At 47.9% G+C, this 16,437-nt stretch overlaps 1 protein-coding gene across 4 annotated transcripts in view; it reads left to right on the top strand.

Moving 5' to 3' along the window:
- The first annotated feature begins 11,641 nt into the window (after nt 1-11,641).
- LOC119182102 (DNA polymerase lambda) overlaps nt 11,642-16,437 on the top strand; it is a 52,937-nt gene continuing 48,141 nt past the window's right edge. For 2 of the 4 annotated variants that reach the window (XR_012886608.1, XM_075876150.1), the window contains exons 1-4: nt 11,642-12,326; nt 12,829-12,903; nt 12,964-13,071; nt 15,669-15,848. Coding sequence is in view for 3 of the 4 variants with exons in the window: in XM_075876150.1 (XP_075732265.1) it covers nt 11,910-12,326; nt 12,829-12,903; nt 12,964-13,071; nt 15,669-15,848 (780 nt within the window). In the remaining variant the exon portion in view is untranslated. Of the gene's footprint in view, nt 12,327-12,828; nt 12,927-12,963; nt 13,072-15,668; nt 15,849-16,437 lie in introns of all 4 variants that reach the window. The other 2 variants (XM_075876149.1, XM_075876151.1) reach the window with 2 other exon arrangements.

Raw genomic sequence — 16,437 nt, 5'->3', positions numbered from 1 at the left:
GTGGCTAGGAATTTACCTGGTACATATCTGTTAGAGAACTGGTGCGGAATCAGTCGTATCCGAAAACGTTGTACCCTTGTAGGCATGACGTCGAGGTCAGCTGAACCAAGCAGCTTGGCAAATGGTCTGTGATTGGTCTCGATGATAAACTTGAGGCCCCGCAATAACTCGTCGAATCTTTGGACAGCCCACGCTACAGCCAGAACTTGCTTTTCGATTAGGCTGTATTTATGCTCTGCAGTGGTGAGAGCACTTCATGCAAAAGCGACCGGATACCTTTCGCCGTTATGTTGGTCTAGTAAGAGTACGGCTCCAAGTGCACAAGAGCTAGCATCGTCAGATACAATTGTTATTAACCGCGTTACACGTCATAACATGCGGAAAAGAGGCACAAAAATGGGTCATTTTTAGGGATTCGCAGGCCGCTCTAGCGTCGCTGCAAAGTGATAAAAAACTCTGTCTAAACGCTTGCCTATTATATGAGACCTTAAAAGAACACGCATAAGCAAGAGAAATGAACCACGAGATCGCATTTCAATGGATACCAGGTCACTACAGTATTCCAGAAAACACTGCAGCGGATGCCGCGGCAAATAGGGCCCACAATAACGAAGGGAAAATTTTTCTGCCAATTTCACGCACAGAAATGCGTCTACTCCTTAGACAGATAACCTGTAGCGTCACCAAATACAAATGGTTCGACGAAAAATCTAAAAGTTCAAATTTATATTTAATAGACCTTTGCATAAAACTAAGCATTCCATCAGAGTTAAAGAGTAAATGGGAAATTTGAAACATCGGTCCACCCCCTACGGCTTGGTACAGGATTTATGCGACACTTCCTGCACAGGATAAAACGTGCGCCTAGTACAGACTGTTCGTGCGGCCACCTTAATTGACCAAAACGTACATGAGCGGCTTCTGGAGTGCCCGAAATATGAGACACAATAAAAAGTATTACGAGCAAGTTAGCAACTTTTATATATAGGTGGCCTTTCACGGTGATGGAAATAATAGGTCCATGGCCAACTGCACATCTTCAAAAAAGAGCACTTGTCGCCTTCAAGAAGTTTCTTGAAGAATCAAATATTTTACGGAAATATTGACCTACGTGATGTCGCCTTCACGCAAAAGGAAATGCGTAATATTTAGTTAGCTTGTTTCATATGTATAATCATTTGCCTCAGTGTGAACTGACCTTGTGTGTGGAACTTGTGTGCGCCAGGATCTTTTTTTTTTTTTCTGAGGGGGGGGGGGGGGGGGGGGGGGGTCCCAGACGACAATTGCGTTTCTTCAGGGGCGTGACAGGTGGTGGTGGTAGCGGTTAGAAGACGAGAAAAGGCACCTAATTTCTGCAACCCGGTCGGGAGCACGGCGCAGTGCCTACGACAGGGAGGCGCAAAGCTTACGCGTTGTGTTTTGACAACGCTTGCTCTTGGGGTGTTGGGGAAGGGGGGGGGCGAACGAAGGGGGCAGGCGAGAATTCGGCAGGAGGCTTCAGCCCACCCGTGACATTCCACCCCCCCCCCCCCATAGTGTCGCTGGTGTAGTCGAAACATGCGAGATAATGATCGTACCCCACTGGCTTCGCCCACTTGATTCGTGGAGATGCGTGGATTTGTTTGTTATTATTATTGTATCCATTTGAGTGGCTGAGATGCGGGGGCTGCGCGTGCGAGGAGAATCGAGGAGGGAAACGCGCGTCCGAGTGGAAGGGAGAGTATTTTCCTAAATAAAGAGATTTTATAACTATATGCGCTGAACAATGCTTTAACTTTCCTATTCATTGTCGGAATAAACGTATCGCTAGCGCGCAGGCACTCGCCACATGTATGTTTAGGTGGGTTACTGTATCAACCAGTTACTGTATCATATGTTTAGGCGGACTGTACCATGCTCACTTTGCGTGGTCGGCGGTTATTCAAACATTGATCGTTCTGTTACAGCTCTACCATTGAGTGGTGCAAAAGGGATCGACTATCTCTCATGCGAGAGCGATTATGAACATTTACCGAAGGCGGACACGCCTCTACGCACACGATGAAATAAGAAGCACTGATACCAGATTAATACTGACGATGTTCGTCCATCAATTTCCTACCTTTGACCCCTCCACGCCTAATTCGATAACCGTCCCCTTCACTGGAGAGGAGGCGCTGCGGTCACCGAGGTGAATGGACGCTCTTCACGTCGGCTCCGTTCTCATAGAATGATTTTGCAGCGAATACAGCCAGGAACCGCTCGGATTTATATACCATCTGATTCTTCTCGTCACCGAGAATCCGAAGAGACCATATTCTAAGGTGGGTGATCATTTTTCGAGATTTTACGACCGAAAACCAGCCCCCACCAAGCAGCGTCTACTATTCCTACGACCGGCGCTCCGCGTCGACTGGGGCAGCCTCACGATAGCCAGGCCTCGGCGTTCGCGCCATACAGGCCGTAATCATCAATAATGGAGGTATCGCAGCAGAATGAAGACGCCACCCAACGGGAAGACGAAGACGTCACCCAACAGGAAGATGACACAGGCAACGGGTGGACAGAAGTTCGGAACAGAAAACGTGCGAAGAAAGGTAGCCAGGAACGCCGTGGTAGCCCTAGCCCTATCCGAACACCTAGAACACGCGGTGCAAATCTGATATCCCGGATAACCAGAGCCAGCAAAATGCCAAGACTGCCGATAGGCGACTTCAAGATAGTTATAAGGCCAAGAGGAGGACTGCAGCTATCCAAGCTCAGCTTAACGGAGCTAGACAAAGCTGTGTATGAAGCGGCCGAGATCCCTTATGAAGAAAAAGAGACGGACACGATTTGTCCGAATAATTTTCAGAACATTTTGGTCGTTAGCACCCCAAACCAAGACCATGCAGACAAGTACCAAGGCATCAAGCACATCAAAGCCAACGACAAGCTGTATGAGGTGGGAGCATACGAGACGGCCCCGGAACTCACTGCCAAAGGTGTAATCAAAGGAGTTCCTTTGAACGAAACCCCACGGGACATCACCGCAGCTATTATTACAGCCCGAAATCCTACAGCGATCGCAGCCAAACGTCTTGGCAATACCACGACAGTGATAGTCCTTTTTGACGGCAGCAGAATCCCGACGCACGTTATGTACAGAGGAGTGCTCACACGCTGTTCACTATACAGGAAACAAGTTGACTTTTGCAAACAATGCAACAGACTTGGGCACAGGAGTGACATGTGTTGGAGGCCAAACGACAAGCTATGTGCGGGTTGTGGAACGCCTGATCCGAGCGAGGACCACCACTGTCAGCCACGATCTCAGCTGTGCGGCAAGGATCATCCCACGGCTGACAAACTCTGCAAGGCCAAGTTCAAGACACCCTACATCGTAAAACAACGCCAGTAGTTCCGACAATTTCAAGAGACGCTCGAGGAGAACTACCCCCCTACCACCAAGCCAACCGAACGCGGGAGGTCCAAATTCCGGACGAGGGCCACGCCTGGGTTCAGATCAAGGTCCTGGTCCTGCGCAACGCCCCGCGGCCACACCACCCAGTCTCCGGGACCGAGAAGGCGCACTACATCCCGTTCCAGATCCCGGTCTAAGCCAAAGGTGGCAATGGCCATCAAGGGAACCCGGCATTCACGGTGAGCTGGTCAGACGTGGCTAAAGGGACGTGCCCTGAGCCTTCGGGGGAGACTGCGCATAATGTCAGTGATATAGCGGAGCTGAAAAAAGAAAACGCTGAGCTTAGAGAATTGATATCACAACTTACTCGGAAAATTCAAAGTCTTAAAAACTGCACAAATAGAACTTCTAGTCAAATGCGTTCCGCGGCCCAAGAGCGCCTCGAAGAAATGCCAGATAACCGAATGGACGAGGACAGTACCCCGCCACCTCTTAAAAGGAAAGCTCAGGCGTCTAATGACAAAACTACGGCGCAAACCTCGAACATTAATCAAACATTGTCCGAAATACAGTAAGCAGTTAAGGAATAGGCAGAGGCAACCAACAACCTCTCGCTTGCAATATCCATGATCATGAATAGACTAGATAAACTCGAAGCTAACGTAGCCAATCTCAACCCTAGGACACCTCCGGTACTTCCAGCTACCAATCTTCCGATAAGCACTGAAGGAAATTCACACTTATCTCAGGGCACCACATCAGTGGCTATATCAACTAATTTCATGAGGCCTGCCTCCTTTCACCCTCCTCCCTCTTCGATAGCCAACTCAAAATAGGGAAGCCCAGAAAAAGGGACTTAATTATTTGGCAGTGGAATTGCAGGAGCTATGAGGGGAAGAGAGCAGTCTTGCAACAACACCTTAGAGACAGAACCAAACCGGATGTTCTAATTTTGCAGGAAACCCATGCTTTAGCTAAGATACCGGGATATCAGGCGATTGGCCCCTCAACAGGGGATATTAGAACACTAACCACTTTAGTAAGGAAGGGACTCGTAGCAATCTGCCACGACACCCGCATCACAGAAATTGAACATATACTCGTACAACTTGCCCCTAAAAGAAAAAAATCTCCGAGCATATTTATTCTGAATTTGTACAGCAATCCCTCACGCATACGACAACGCTTCCTTCTTCTCTTTAAGAAGGCCGTAGATATAGCGGGACCCAATCCACTCGTCATAGGTGGAGACTTTAACGCTGCACACAGTGCTTGGGGATACGGATACACAAGAGCCAAAGGAAAAACGTTATGGCAGGATATTCAAGAAACAGGCTTAACTCTCATCACTGACCCCGACTCCCCTACGCGTATGGGAACTGGGCTTGCAAGAGACACCACTCCAGACTTAACGTTAGTTCGTAACGCGGGGACCGCTAAATGGAAAAACACATTCGATGATCTGGGGAGTGATCATCGAATATTAGAAATCAGGATAGAAACCATGGCTGCCGCAAAATTCAGAGACAGATTAGATAGACTGACTGGGATAAGTTTCGGAAAGTCAGAAACGCGAAAAAACAAGACCCTATCAGCAATATAGAAGATTGGATCAAAGATGTCAATAACGACGTCAGCGAGGCAACGCGAAGTATCACTTCAAGTCCACCCCTAGAGCAGATTGATAGCCGTCTCGCACACATGTGGGAGGCCAAGCAATCACTACAGAATAGATGGCGGGGACAGAGGCACAACAGGCCCTTGCGCAAGCGCATAGCCAAGCTCAACAAACAGATCGAAGAACATTGTAAGCAGCTAAGCAAACAGCAATGGGACCAAATTAGTAATAGTCTCGATGGCCAAATGAATGCTGGTCAGACATGGCGCATGCTCAAACACCTGCTAGACCCAGATAACACCAAATCAGCACACAAGCAAACCTTGCGTAAACTGGTGCACCAGTATAACGGCAGTGAGGAGGACTTTATCGCTGAGGCTAGCAACACGTACATTCCCGCCATGCCTGTCATAGAGCACGGACCATATTCCGGAGGCCGAAACGAGCTCTTAGATGAGGAGTTTACTGTGGCTGAAATCAGGGCCGCGCTACAGAAGCTAAACACCAAATCTGCACCGGGACCAGACGGGATCACTAACAGAACACTACGGAACCTTGACGACCAAGCCATAGAGAACATCACGCAATATATTAACGAGTGCTGGACCGAGGGCACTATACCAAAACAGCGGAAAAAAGCTAAAATAATCCTCATCCCCAAGCCCGGGAAACCCCCCGATCTATCGAATTTACGCCCCATATCACTAACGTCTTGTGCTGGGAAGCTGATGGAACACGCTTTTCTAGACAGAATCAACACTTCTCTTGAGGAGAACGAAATCTACCCAGATTCCATGTTGGGGTTCCGCACACGGCTCTCCACGCAAGACGCCATGCTGCAAATTAAGCAGCAGATTCTAGGTAACAAAACAAGAGCTACCCGGGCGATCTTAGGGTTAGGCCTTAAAAAAGCCTTCGACAAAGCATCGCATACGGCTATCTTACATCAGATCTGCCAATTAAACTTAGGATCAAGAGCGTATAACTATGTCAAGGACTTTTTAACAGACAGAACGGCATCTATCGTAATGGGAGAACTGAGATCTGAGGAAAGGCTTATGGGTAGTGCTGGTACCCCGCAGGGTTCGGTCATATCGCCAATGCTGTTTAATCTCATAATGATAGGACTCCCGGCGCGGCTGAACTCAATACACGGAATACATCATTCTATATATGCAGATGATATCACCATCTGGGCGTGTGAAGGTAGTGACGGAGAGATAGAGCACAGACTACAGGAGGCCGTCACCACTATTGAGGAGTATCTTGATGGTACTGGCCTCGAGTGCTCGCCAGATAAATCCGAACTCCTCCTCTATCGCCCCACGCTTAAAGGCAGACCACCCAAGGGATACAACCGGGACCGTGCTTACGAAGAGATCCAAATTCACACCAAAAACGGCAGGACTATTCCTATAGTGCAACAAATCATAGTCCTTGGACTCATCATCGAGTCTAAGGGTACAAACGGTGAAACTGTCAAGAGGTTAGTAACCAAAGTCACCAACGCAATACGGCTAATCAAGAGAGTCACCAACAAACACCAAGGCATGAAAGAGACTAACGTCATCAGGCTTATTTATTCATTCGCCATAAGTCACATTATATACGTAGCGGCATATCTAAACTGGTATACAGCCAAAAAACTCAATATCATCGCACTCATACGAAAGGCGTACAAACAAGCTTTGGGCCTTCCAGATAGCACCAGCAACGAAAAACTGTTTCAACTGGGCTTACATAACACTTTAGAGGAGTTGATAGAAGCGCAACAGATTGCCCAGTTGGAGAGGCTAGCCAGCACGCGCACAGGACGGAGTATCCTTGACAAGTTGGGGATAAATTACCATAGGCAACAAAGAAGTAAAATGTCGGTTCTAAAGGTGATCAGGGAAAAGATTCAGGTCCCCAATCTGCCCAAAAACATGCACCCCGAATTTAATCAGGGCAGAAGAGAAAGCCGCGCTAGAACTCTGCTTAAGGCCTACGGCAGAGACAAGGAAGCGTTGCTCGTAGACGCAGCGGAGTACCCTAGTCACAAATCCTACGTTGCGGCAGTAATAAACACCAACCACAAATGCGTAAACGCGTGCTCCATACGCTCGGATAATTCAGAAATCGCGGAAGAGGTGGCTATTGCACAGGCCATAATTTCCCCAAAGTGTAGGTATGTCATCAGCGACTCGCAGTCAGCAATCCGTAACTATGCACGAGGAAGGATATCTCCCGAGGCAGCCAATATACTCCTCCGCAAGGCAAATCTCATATCATCCGAGGAATTCGAAGAAAGGTATATTATATGGTTCCCAGCCCACACCCCGTGTGCGTCGCTCATTCCCAACCTCAACGAGGAGGCTCACCACGTAGCGCGAGGTCTCACTTACCGCACTCGCAATGGAGCTTCACATGAGGTACTGGGAGGAGATGAGTGGTGGGAGAGGGACAGAATGTTTAGGTTCTGCGACATTATCCTATTCTACCAAAAGTCAAGGCGCAGATTTCCACCACCTAGCTCCACATTAGACAGACCTCAGGAGGTTGACTGGAGGCGACTTCAAACTAGAACATTTCCCAATCCGAAGCACCTAAATCGCATCTACCCGGAACTATACCCAGATGACTCGTGTAAACTATGTAGCATGAGACGCGCCTCCCTAGAGCATATGTTATGGGAATGCACAAAGATACAGGACGCCAATGCAGTCTCCCCAGAACAGCTTGGGGCGCGGTGGAAAGCCGCGCTGATCAGCTCAGATCGGACAGATCAAATATGGGCCATCCAGCGAGCACGGGAGGCGGCTGAGAGACAGGGTCTCTCCACCGCCCCTGGTGCGGCTTAGGCCCACGCCTCAATCCGCTGGTTAAATAAAGTTTGCTCACTCACTCACTCACTCCCCTTCACTGAAACTGACTGAAATTATTTCATTCATAGTTCCCTAGGCTCTGCCCTAGGTACTGACAACGCCTCCTCTAGAAAGATGCCTGAGGAATGGCTCGCACTCCCAGCGGAGTTGGCCTGCCTTCAGTTTTAAACAAGCTCCGCGCAGTGGCACTCGCGACCGACACTATCATCGCGGCGACGGGTTGTACCAGCTAAGCGTTCTTCATCTGCGGCCCATAAGGGCGCGTCAGTCGAGAGTTGTTCAAGACCTGCAATTGTGCACCACTGTTTCGGAGGCTATGTACAGTGTTGCGTTGTTGCACCGTCCGCCACAGGTGACGCTAGCGACCAAGAACATTTTCAAAATGAAAGAGAAAAAAAGTATGGCAGCTGTTTTTTTTTTTTTTCTCATACGGCAAGCATCTTCCTAGAGGAGGCGTTGGTACTGACAACGCCTTCTCTAGAAGATGCCTGCCGCATGAGAAGAAAAACGGCTGCCACACTCTTTCTTTCCTTTATTTTAGAATGTTTTCGGTCGCTAGCGTCACTTGTGGCGGATGGTGCGACAACGCAACACTTTGCATAGCCTCCGAAATAGCGGTGTACAGTTGCAGGCACGGAGGAAGGAAACCTTTCCTTCCTCCGTGGTTGCAGGTTTTGAACAACTCTCGACTGACGCGCCCCTATGGGCCGCAGATGAAAAACGCTTAGCTGGTACCGCCTGCTCCCGTGATAATGATGATGATGATGATGTGATGGCGGCCGGCCCCTTTGCAACGGGGGAACACACTCAGTGTCCTGGCCTCAAAAAGAAAGGTGGGAAAAGAAAAACAAAAAGCACAGAGAAAAAAGAAAGGACCAAGAAAAGGATCCACACTCTTGAACGACACAGGCAAGAGACGCGCACACAGTGGTCTAGGTCCTAAGTCCGCCGTATAGTTGCCCACCACTCAGTAAGCCGCCTTTTCGTGGCTGCGACCGCGTACCGTCCCCCCCCATTGTCGCTGCTTCCATCTTCATCAAGCCTTTGAAACCCGAGCGCCTGTGGGAGGGTTGCACCCTCCACCTGAGAAGTTGGGAGACTCCTGCAGTGAAGGACGAGATGCTCCTGTGTCTCACTCGCTACGCCGCAAACTCTGCACAGGTTGCTGACCACAGTGGCATCAAACTTTCTGCGGTACTCCAGAGTGCGAAGAGCCCCAGCTCTCGCCTCGAACAGGAGGCTGCTGCCAATGCTATTGTCATAGAGGCGCGACCCACAGATGCTGTCCTGGTGTTTCCTGTAGCACTCGAGAGTGGACTTCGCCTCCATAGCTTCTCGCCATCGGGTTTCTTCTGCTTCTCTGACTCGCATGCGGACCTCGACCGTCCACTTGGCTGCTGTTTCAATAGGACTGGCTTCTGCAAAGAAGCCATACTTCTTCTCCAGCTGGTAGAGTCGTCGTGTCCAGTCAGTCCTCATGCATGTTGCCGAAAGGTACTCGAACACGCGGCGCGCCCATCGAGTGCGTCGCATGAGCGTGAGACGACCCCGATAGGCAATCTTGCTGGCGGCTTCCCGAGCTTCAAAGCTGGACCATCCGACGTCTCCCTGAATCGCCTCGTTGGCCACTCGATAATGGCAACCGAGCGCTGCACGGCCGACCTCTCTCTGCTGACGCTCCAACCACTCCCGTGTCGTTGGCGATATGCACACTACCGCGTTTCCAAACGTCAGGCCCGGCACGTGAACCATCTTCCACAGGTCCCGGATCATCTGAAATCGGTTGCAACCCCATAGGCATCGGCGACGAAGGATTCGTTGAGCCTGCAACGCAGTCTGTCGAATCACAGTCTCGTGTAGACTATATTTTGCTGCATCCACACACAGGGTGACGCCCAGGTATCTGTAATCGTTGCGCGTGGCCAGCAGTTCTCCTCCTAAAGTCAACGCTGCTGCATCGGTACTCCCTCCAGTTAGACGGACAACCGCCGATTTCTTAGTGTTGAATCGAAGTCCAAGACTCGCGAGTTCCGTCTGGCAGATGTCGAGGAGGGATTGCAACTCCTGGTTACTCTCTGCCATAACCACCAGATCATCTGCAAATGCCAAACCAGGCAGGTGGAAGTTCTCTTCAGCACTAGTTGTGCTGAAACGCATGCTGAATCCGAGGTTGGAGTTCAACAAGGCCCGCTCTATTCTGGATGCGTATAGAATGTACAGCAATGGTGACAGTGGGCAGCCCTGCCTCAGACCCTTATTTACATGAATTGGGCCAGTAGTTATGGCACCCAACTGCACACTCACTACATTGTCACTGTACAACCGTTGTATAGTGGAGATTAGCAGCCGGGGCAGTCCAAGGTCAGACAGGCATGCAAAGAGAGGACCGTGCGGCACGCTATCGTACGCTTTTTCAACATCGAGGAAGCAGCACAACAGCGTTCTCCCTTCCCTGCGAGCTATTTCTGCACACTGTGTGACGACGAACAGATTGTCATCCAGACGTCTGCCTGGCCTGAAGCCATTCTGAAGCTCGGTCAGTAGTCCCTTGGTTTCCGCCCAGCCACTCATCCATGCTTTGATGACCCCCGCGAACAAGCGATACATAACACTGGTGACCGTTATTGGTCTGTAGTCCTCTATGTTCCTCGCATCTCCGCCCCTTTTGGGGATAAGAATCACCTTCCCTTCATGCCATTCTTTAGGGATGGGCTCGCCTTCGATGATGGCCGTGAGGATCTCTGCGAGCTGTTCCCTCGAGTCTTCTCCCAAGCACTTTAGTACGCGCGCTGGCATGCCGTCCAGACCAGTGGCCGTTCCAGCCCTAATCCGCTTCAACGCCCGTTCAACTGTGAACCTTGAGAGGGCCCAGGGTGGTTCTGTTTGGCTTGGGGGGCGTTCGGTATTAGGACTGATTGCCTCCTCTTTACTAAGGGTGGTGTCTGTATTCAAGTCTGAGGTCCCGAAAATCCGGGAGAAGTGCTGTGCAATGTATTCACAGGGCTCTCCGACTGGTTGCCCCGTTGCCGCATCTATGAGAGGAGGTGGCGGGGGGGCGGCTCTGTCCAAGGACCTAATGTATGTCCAAAATTTGTGTGCTGCAGATCTTCCTTCCTGTCTGATGGACTGGATCAGCCTAAGGTTGTAGTCTGCTATCTTGCACTGAATCAGGGTCTGTACCTTGTGTTTACGGTCCAGATACACAGCCCACTTCTCTGCACATACCTCAGTGTCAAGGCCTTTGACAAATCTTCGATGTTCCCGATTTGCTTGGCGGCGCTCCTTCCACGCCACCTCCACTTCTTTGTCCCACCATGGGTTCTGTGGCCTGCGTCCCGGCCTCTCCTGGACCATCTGGGTACGCATTACAGCGTCCAGTGCGCGCATGAACTCACTGTACGAGCGGGATTCCCGCCGTTGAGGACTACTTTCAAAATCCTTGGCGACCCTCTCCACGGACTTGCTCGGCAAGTACATGCCACGCCTGGGTGGAGGTGACATGCAGCCTGTTCGAAAGCCGCCCTTAGAGAACAACAGCCGTATGCGATTATGGTCACTTCCAAGGCTGAACTGGCCCTCTTCATCAATATGCACTTGTGCTATGCGAGCGGCCAGTTTTGCAGTCACCAGAGCATAGTCTATGGTAGAGCAATAATAGTCTTGGTCGCGAGCGCCACTGCGCGGCGCTTGCTCAAAACTGAAGGCAGGCCAACTCCGCTGGGAGCGCGAGCCATTCCTCAGGCATTGTTTAGAGGAGGCGTTGGTTCAGTACATGATCACGTGATACAAATATGTCGCGCGCGGCTGCAGTCACAGAACTACAGTCACTAGTGTACTAGCGCGGCTGTTGTGTTGAGGTTTTAGCGTTTTGTTTTGTGGTTTCTCGTTTAAACGTTTTGAGGCGTGGCGTCGTGACATAGATAATTATGTTACAATAGCTGTCATTAGAGAACAGCAGGGGTTCAAACAGCTAAAATTTGGCGGGGTGATGTCACTGTTTGTGAACGCCCGTCAATGTGCCTGACCGGGTTGACACATCAATACAATGTTTTCAGGAGCGCGCATATTCATTGTGCCTACGGGTATTGGAGGCCCACGGGTGCGACTCTACAAGAGCAAAGTGGTTGAGCTCGGGGCCACAGTTGTGGGCGACGAAAAACAGGCCACGCACATAGTCGTGTCGGAGTCGTTGGAAAGAGACCGTTTCTCCAAAATATTGGACCCAGAAAACTTGCCTACAGCTGCGAAAATCGTGAAGTGCACGTGGCTGAGCGAGTGCTTGAAGAACAGCTCATTAATGCAAACAACAACGCACGAACTGCCCTGGAAGTCATCGCCAAGTACGTGCAGCGACAGTAGTGTTTCGTCTAAGCGAGCGAAACTTGAGCTTGCAGATTGCGTAGATCAGCCTGGTGCGTCTCTGGGCGAGAAATCCTCAATGATGCAAAAAACTGTGGTTTCGGTACGTCCAACCTGCGCATTGATCGTTAGTTTTTTTTAAAGTTTATTTGCTCTGTGGTTTTACAGGAGCGGGAGCAGAGGCTAAGGCTGTCCAGCCTGAAGAGGCCACTGATCCCGATTGCAGTTTGGCACGCAGGCCGCTGAACGCCGCAGTATTATAACATATGACTAGTACAATTTCTGACATTGCACAATAACAACAGAAATAAGCATATAGTCTAATTAATGATCCTAAACATAAGGTTTGCCACACAATGCAAGTTGATTATCTGATGTTAGAAATCTAACACAAACTATATTAGGCATACTTAATATGCTGTGTTAATGTTTGCGTGGAATCTATGAGACCGTGTGGACGATTTAATTATGTAGGTATTTGTTATTTGACATGTTGTCCTCCATATTGGAATTCTTTAGTGTTGCTTGTGCATGTTCCAAGTGTTGAGTGTATGTCCAGTAATTATAAATATGTATAATCTTTTCATTCTAATGTTTGAATCCAGGACAAGTGGGTTTGTGCAGTTCCCTCCACAGACGTGCTTGTGAACAAGAATGCCCACATAACAGACCAGTTGGAGGTGATGCGTACTGCACCAACCATGTGAGCTTTCTGACAAACCGAGGTTGTTCTATTACAGGCCATGGTTGAAACTTATCAAAGCACTAAGGATCACTGGAGAGCACTAGGTTATGAAAAAGCCATCATGCAGCTAAAACGGCATCCTACCGAGATCACAACATGGGAGGTAATAAAGTATGTAGGAATACAACTTTTGAAACACTATTTAACAACAACGGCACCAAAGTATGTGTTGTAGCAGAGTTTACACAGCTACATTCTTATTTCTTCAATTCTAATTCACTTTAGTTCAGTAGATATTTGTTTTGACGTATAGTGAGCAGTGTTAATAAAACCACATGAGGCCTTGACAAAAGATAAATAAGTTACAAAAGCATATAAATCTCGGCTAATGTCGCTCAATTGTTCTAGCTGATGAAACCAAAGAAATATTGTTGTCTCCCTACTACAGTTACATAATCTAATGGCAGAATGCGAGGCCTAATTTTGAATTGTAAAACACCTTGGTGGTGTGCCGGGAAAGCAATGAAGATTATGCAAGGAACCTTTGGAGTGATTTCAGATTGGCCAGATGAGAGACGTATGCATCAGTCGGCACTTGTTGAATTTTCGAAAAACAGGTATTTTTACCGATATGAACACCCCAAAGTCAAGGGTGTGGTATCAAGTCATACCATTGTTAGTTCAAACCTTAATTTCTTTATATGTTCCTGTTGCTCATTTTTCTTGTATTATTTTCATTCAGGTATACATTAAATATTAAGCATAATCATAAATGAGTCTCAGAATGCAATATATCTTGTTCAGTTTGTGCTTTGATGTATGCAGCATTCATCTGTATCTAAAATGAGTACTGTGATTGAAATGAAGCTTGTTAGGGTTGAGGCTCGGGCTTATTGGTTCATGCCTATAACTTGGAAATACTAGCACAGACTTTTGGCTGAACACAAGACAAGGAAGGCAAGACAACAGAGCTGTTATCGTGCCTTTTTCATCTTGTGTCTTGTCAGAAATTTCTGCATTTTTGCTGTGTTTCGTTCATTTTGCACAGATACCTGCTTTCTATATATTGCACTTGTTTTGCAATAAACTTTGGTTGTTAGTTCAACGTCTTGTCTGCATGTTTATCTCATTCTGTCTTAGCACTGTTTTATTTGTCATCTATTATGTGCCAACCAGCCCAATGAAGCACACTGCACATTAAAGGGACACCTAATATAAAGAATTAGTTTTGATATAAAAATTATTGATGACAATTCTACTGTAATTAATTTTGCCATCATAGGTTTATTGATAGAAGATAAAATGAAGGTCAGAGTTTCATTTTTAAATTTCATGCTGAAATCTCTGCATATATATGTCAGCATGAGATCACAGATTTCAAAGTGTTTCTTTTTGTTCGGTGCCAATGAAATTTGCCAAAATTTGGTATAATAATCTTCCTCAAAGGGCGATGTTCTTCATCTTTGCCAATTAGAACTATGTAGACCTCAGTAGACACTGTCCGAATCTGTGGCAACACGACTATTTAAAGGGCCAGTAAACAACCCCTAGGTCCGAAAATTATTGTAAAGAGAAATATGTGCACTTGTATTTCGTGAACATGCTGCCGCAAGAATTTTTTGAATATGTGCTATATTAAAAAAGTTACAAGGGCTAGAACATCGTGTTCAGCTGGTTTCAAATATTCACGCGGTCTTGCCACCCTTCTCCTTCAGGGGAAGGGGAAGGCGTGGCCCGTTTTCGTGACTCTGCCCACTTCGGCAATGTGACAAGACGTCAGTAATTGACGTCATGGGTGAACTCGATCAGTCACAATGCACTTCCGCTTGCTGCGATGCCTCGCTGTTTTACGTTTACCTGGTGCCGATGCTTCTCCGCAGCCCAGTCCCTTGATTTGCAGCCGACAACGATTTGCAGCAAAACTGTGTTGCAAAATCGGGACATTAAGTTGGCCCAATTTTTTCTGAGTTAAATTTTTTGGGAGCAGACTGCCGCACCATCTGGGAGCAACAACACAAAACACAAATAATGCACTTATAGTGGGTGTGCATATCAACAGGTGGCATGAAAATCTGCTCACTCCCGAAGACTGGGTCAGTGAAGTGTCCCACTTTCGAAAGTTTCGATGCATGGAGCCTATGGGGAGTTTCGCAACTCCTATGATTGAATAGCTCTGTCGTAGCTGTGGGTGGGAAGAGGAACTGTTGTTGACTTCACTACTATTTGTTGAGACCTGGTTTAGAGCAATTGACAAGCTGCGTGCTGCATCACGTTGCCGAGTTGTCATCACTACGCGTGCAAGGAGATTGGTCAGGCGTAGGAAAAGAGCACGGGGATTGTTTTTCAAAATGAAGGCTGTGCGCGGTGCGCAGCTCCGTAATATTCAGAAAACGTGATCGCTGCTGTCTACTCTATGAATTACCAAGCTTGTTTGGGGGTTGTAAAAAAAATTTGGAGCCTGTTGCCTGGCCCTTTAATGCAGAAACTTCAAAGTGGTGTCACCACCTGCATTTCATTGGTGCACGTTTTCTCGCTTATCAGGAGCCTTCGTGAGGCAAAAGTTGTGTTTTTGGTATTGTGAACGGGTAATTTACCTACAAAAAAAATCGTTTTTCTCTATAGGGTTTTTTTAATGTACAAACGAATGTTAGAATCAGCTAAGATGTCATTATTTGTTTCCTGGCCACGTGCCCGTAAATGTCTCTATTTCAAAGCAGTTGCTGCAAGTACATGTTGCTGAAGTTTCTTTTCCACTGATAGGAAGCCAGGGCCCTGCCTAATGTAGGGAAAAGGCTGGCAGACAAAATATGGGAGATTGTTCAGCAGGGCAGGCTTCAAAAGCTGGAAGAATTTCAAAGCCAGGAGAATCTTGTTGCACAGAACTTGTTCACAAAAATCTGGGGTGCTGGGCCAGCAACAGCACAAAAGTGGGTCCAGCAGGTGAGTTCGGACTTTTTCCATAGCAGCTTCATAGATAGATTTATGCCTAAATTTGCCAAGTATGCCGGCAGTGTTTTGCTGTCTACACAGGTGTGTTCTCCTCTGCTAGAATAACTTGCCTGCATTGATGAAAACTAACATACAGTAATGCCAGTTAAGGTATGGTGCTGTTTTTAGAAGTAATTGTAATGTAAATGAGAATAGAACGAAGAAAATTGGAAGAAAACGTGACTTGCCATTGGCAGGATCCGAACCTGCGACCTTCGAATAACACGTCAGATGCTCTACCACTGAGCTACAGGATATATATTGTCCACTTTGTAGGGTCCACTTTGTAGGGTATATATTGCAGTGAGTGCTCCATACTCGGTGCAGTGGCGACATGTGGTGCTGACTGAGACTCCCAAGTTTCCATACACATACATACCCTATTAAGTGGACGGAGGGATTACCTCTACTAGCTCAGTAGTAGAGCATCGTACGCGTTATTCGATGGTCGCAGGTTCGGATCCTGCCGTTGGCAAGTCATCTTTTTGTCCACTTTCTATTGTTCACATTTACATTACAATTACTTCTAATAACAGTTCTC

The sequence above is a fragment of the Rhipicephalus microplus genome, chromosome X (assembly GCF_043290135.1).
Source record: "Rhipicephalus microplus isolate Deutch F79 chromosome X, USDA_Rmic, whole genome shotgun sequence".
NCBI lineage: Eukaryota > Metazoa > Arthropoda > Arachnida > Ixodida > Ixodidae > Rhipicephalus > Rhipicephalus microplus.
Note: the sequence above shows the minus strand (reverse complement) of the source record. Positions and strands in the feature narration are given on the sequence as shown.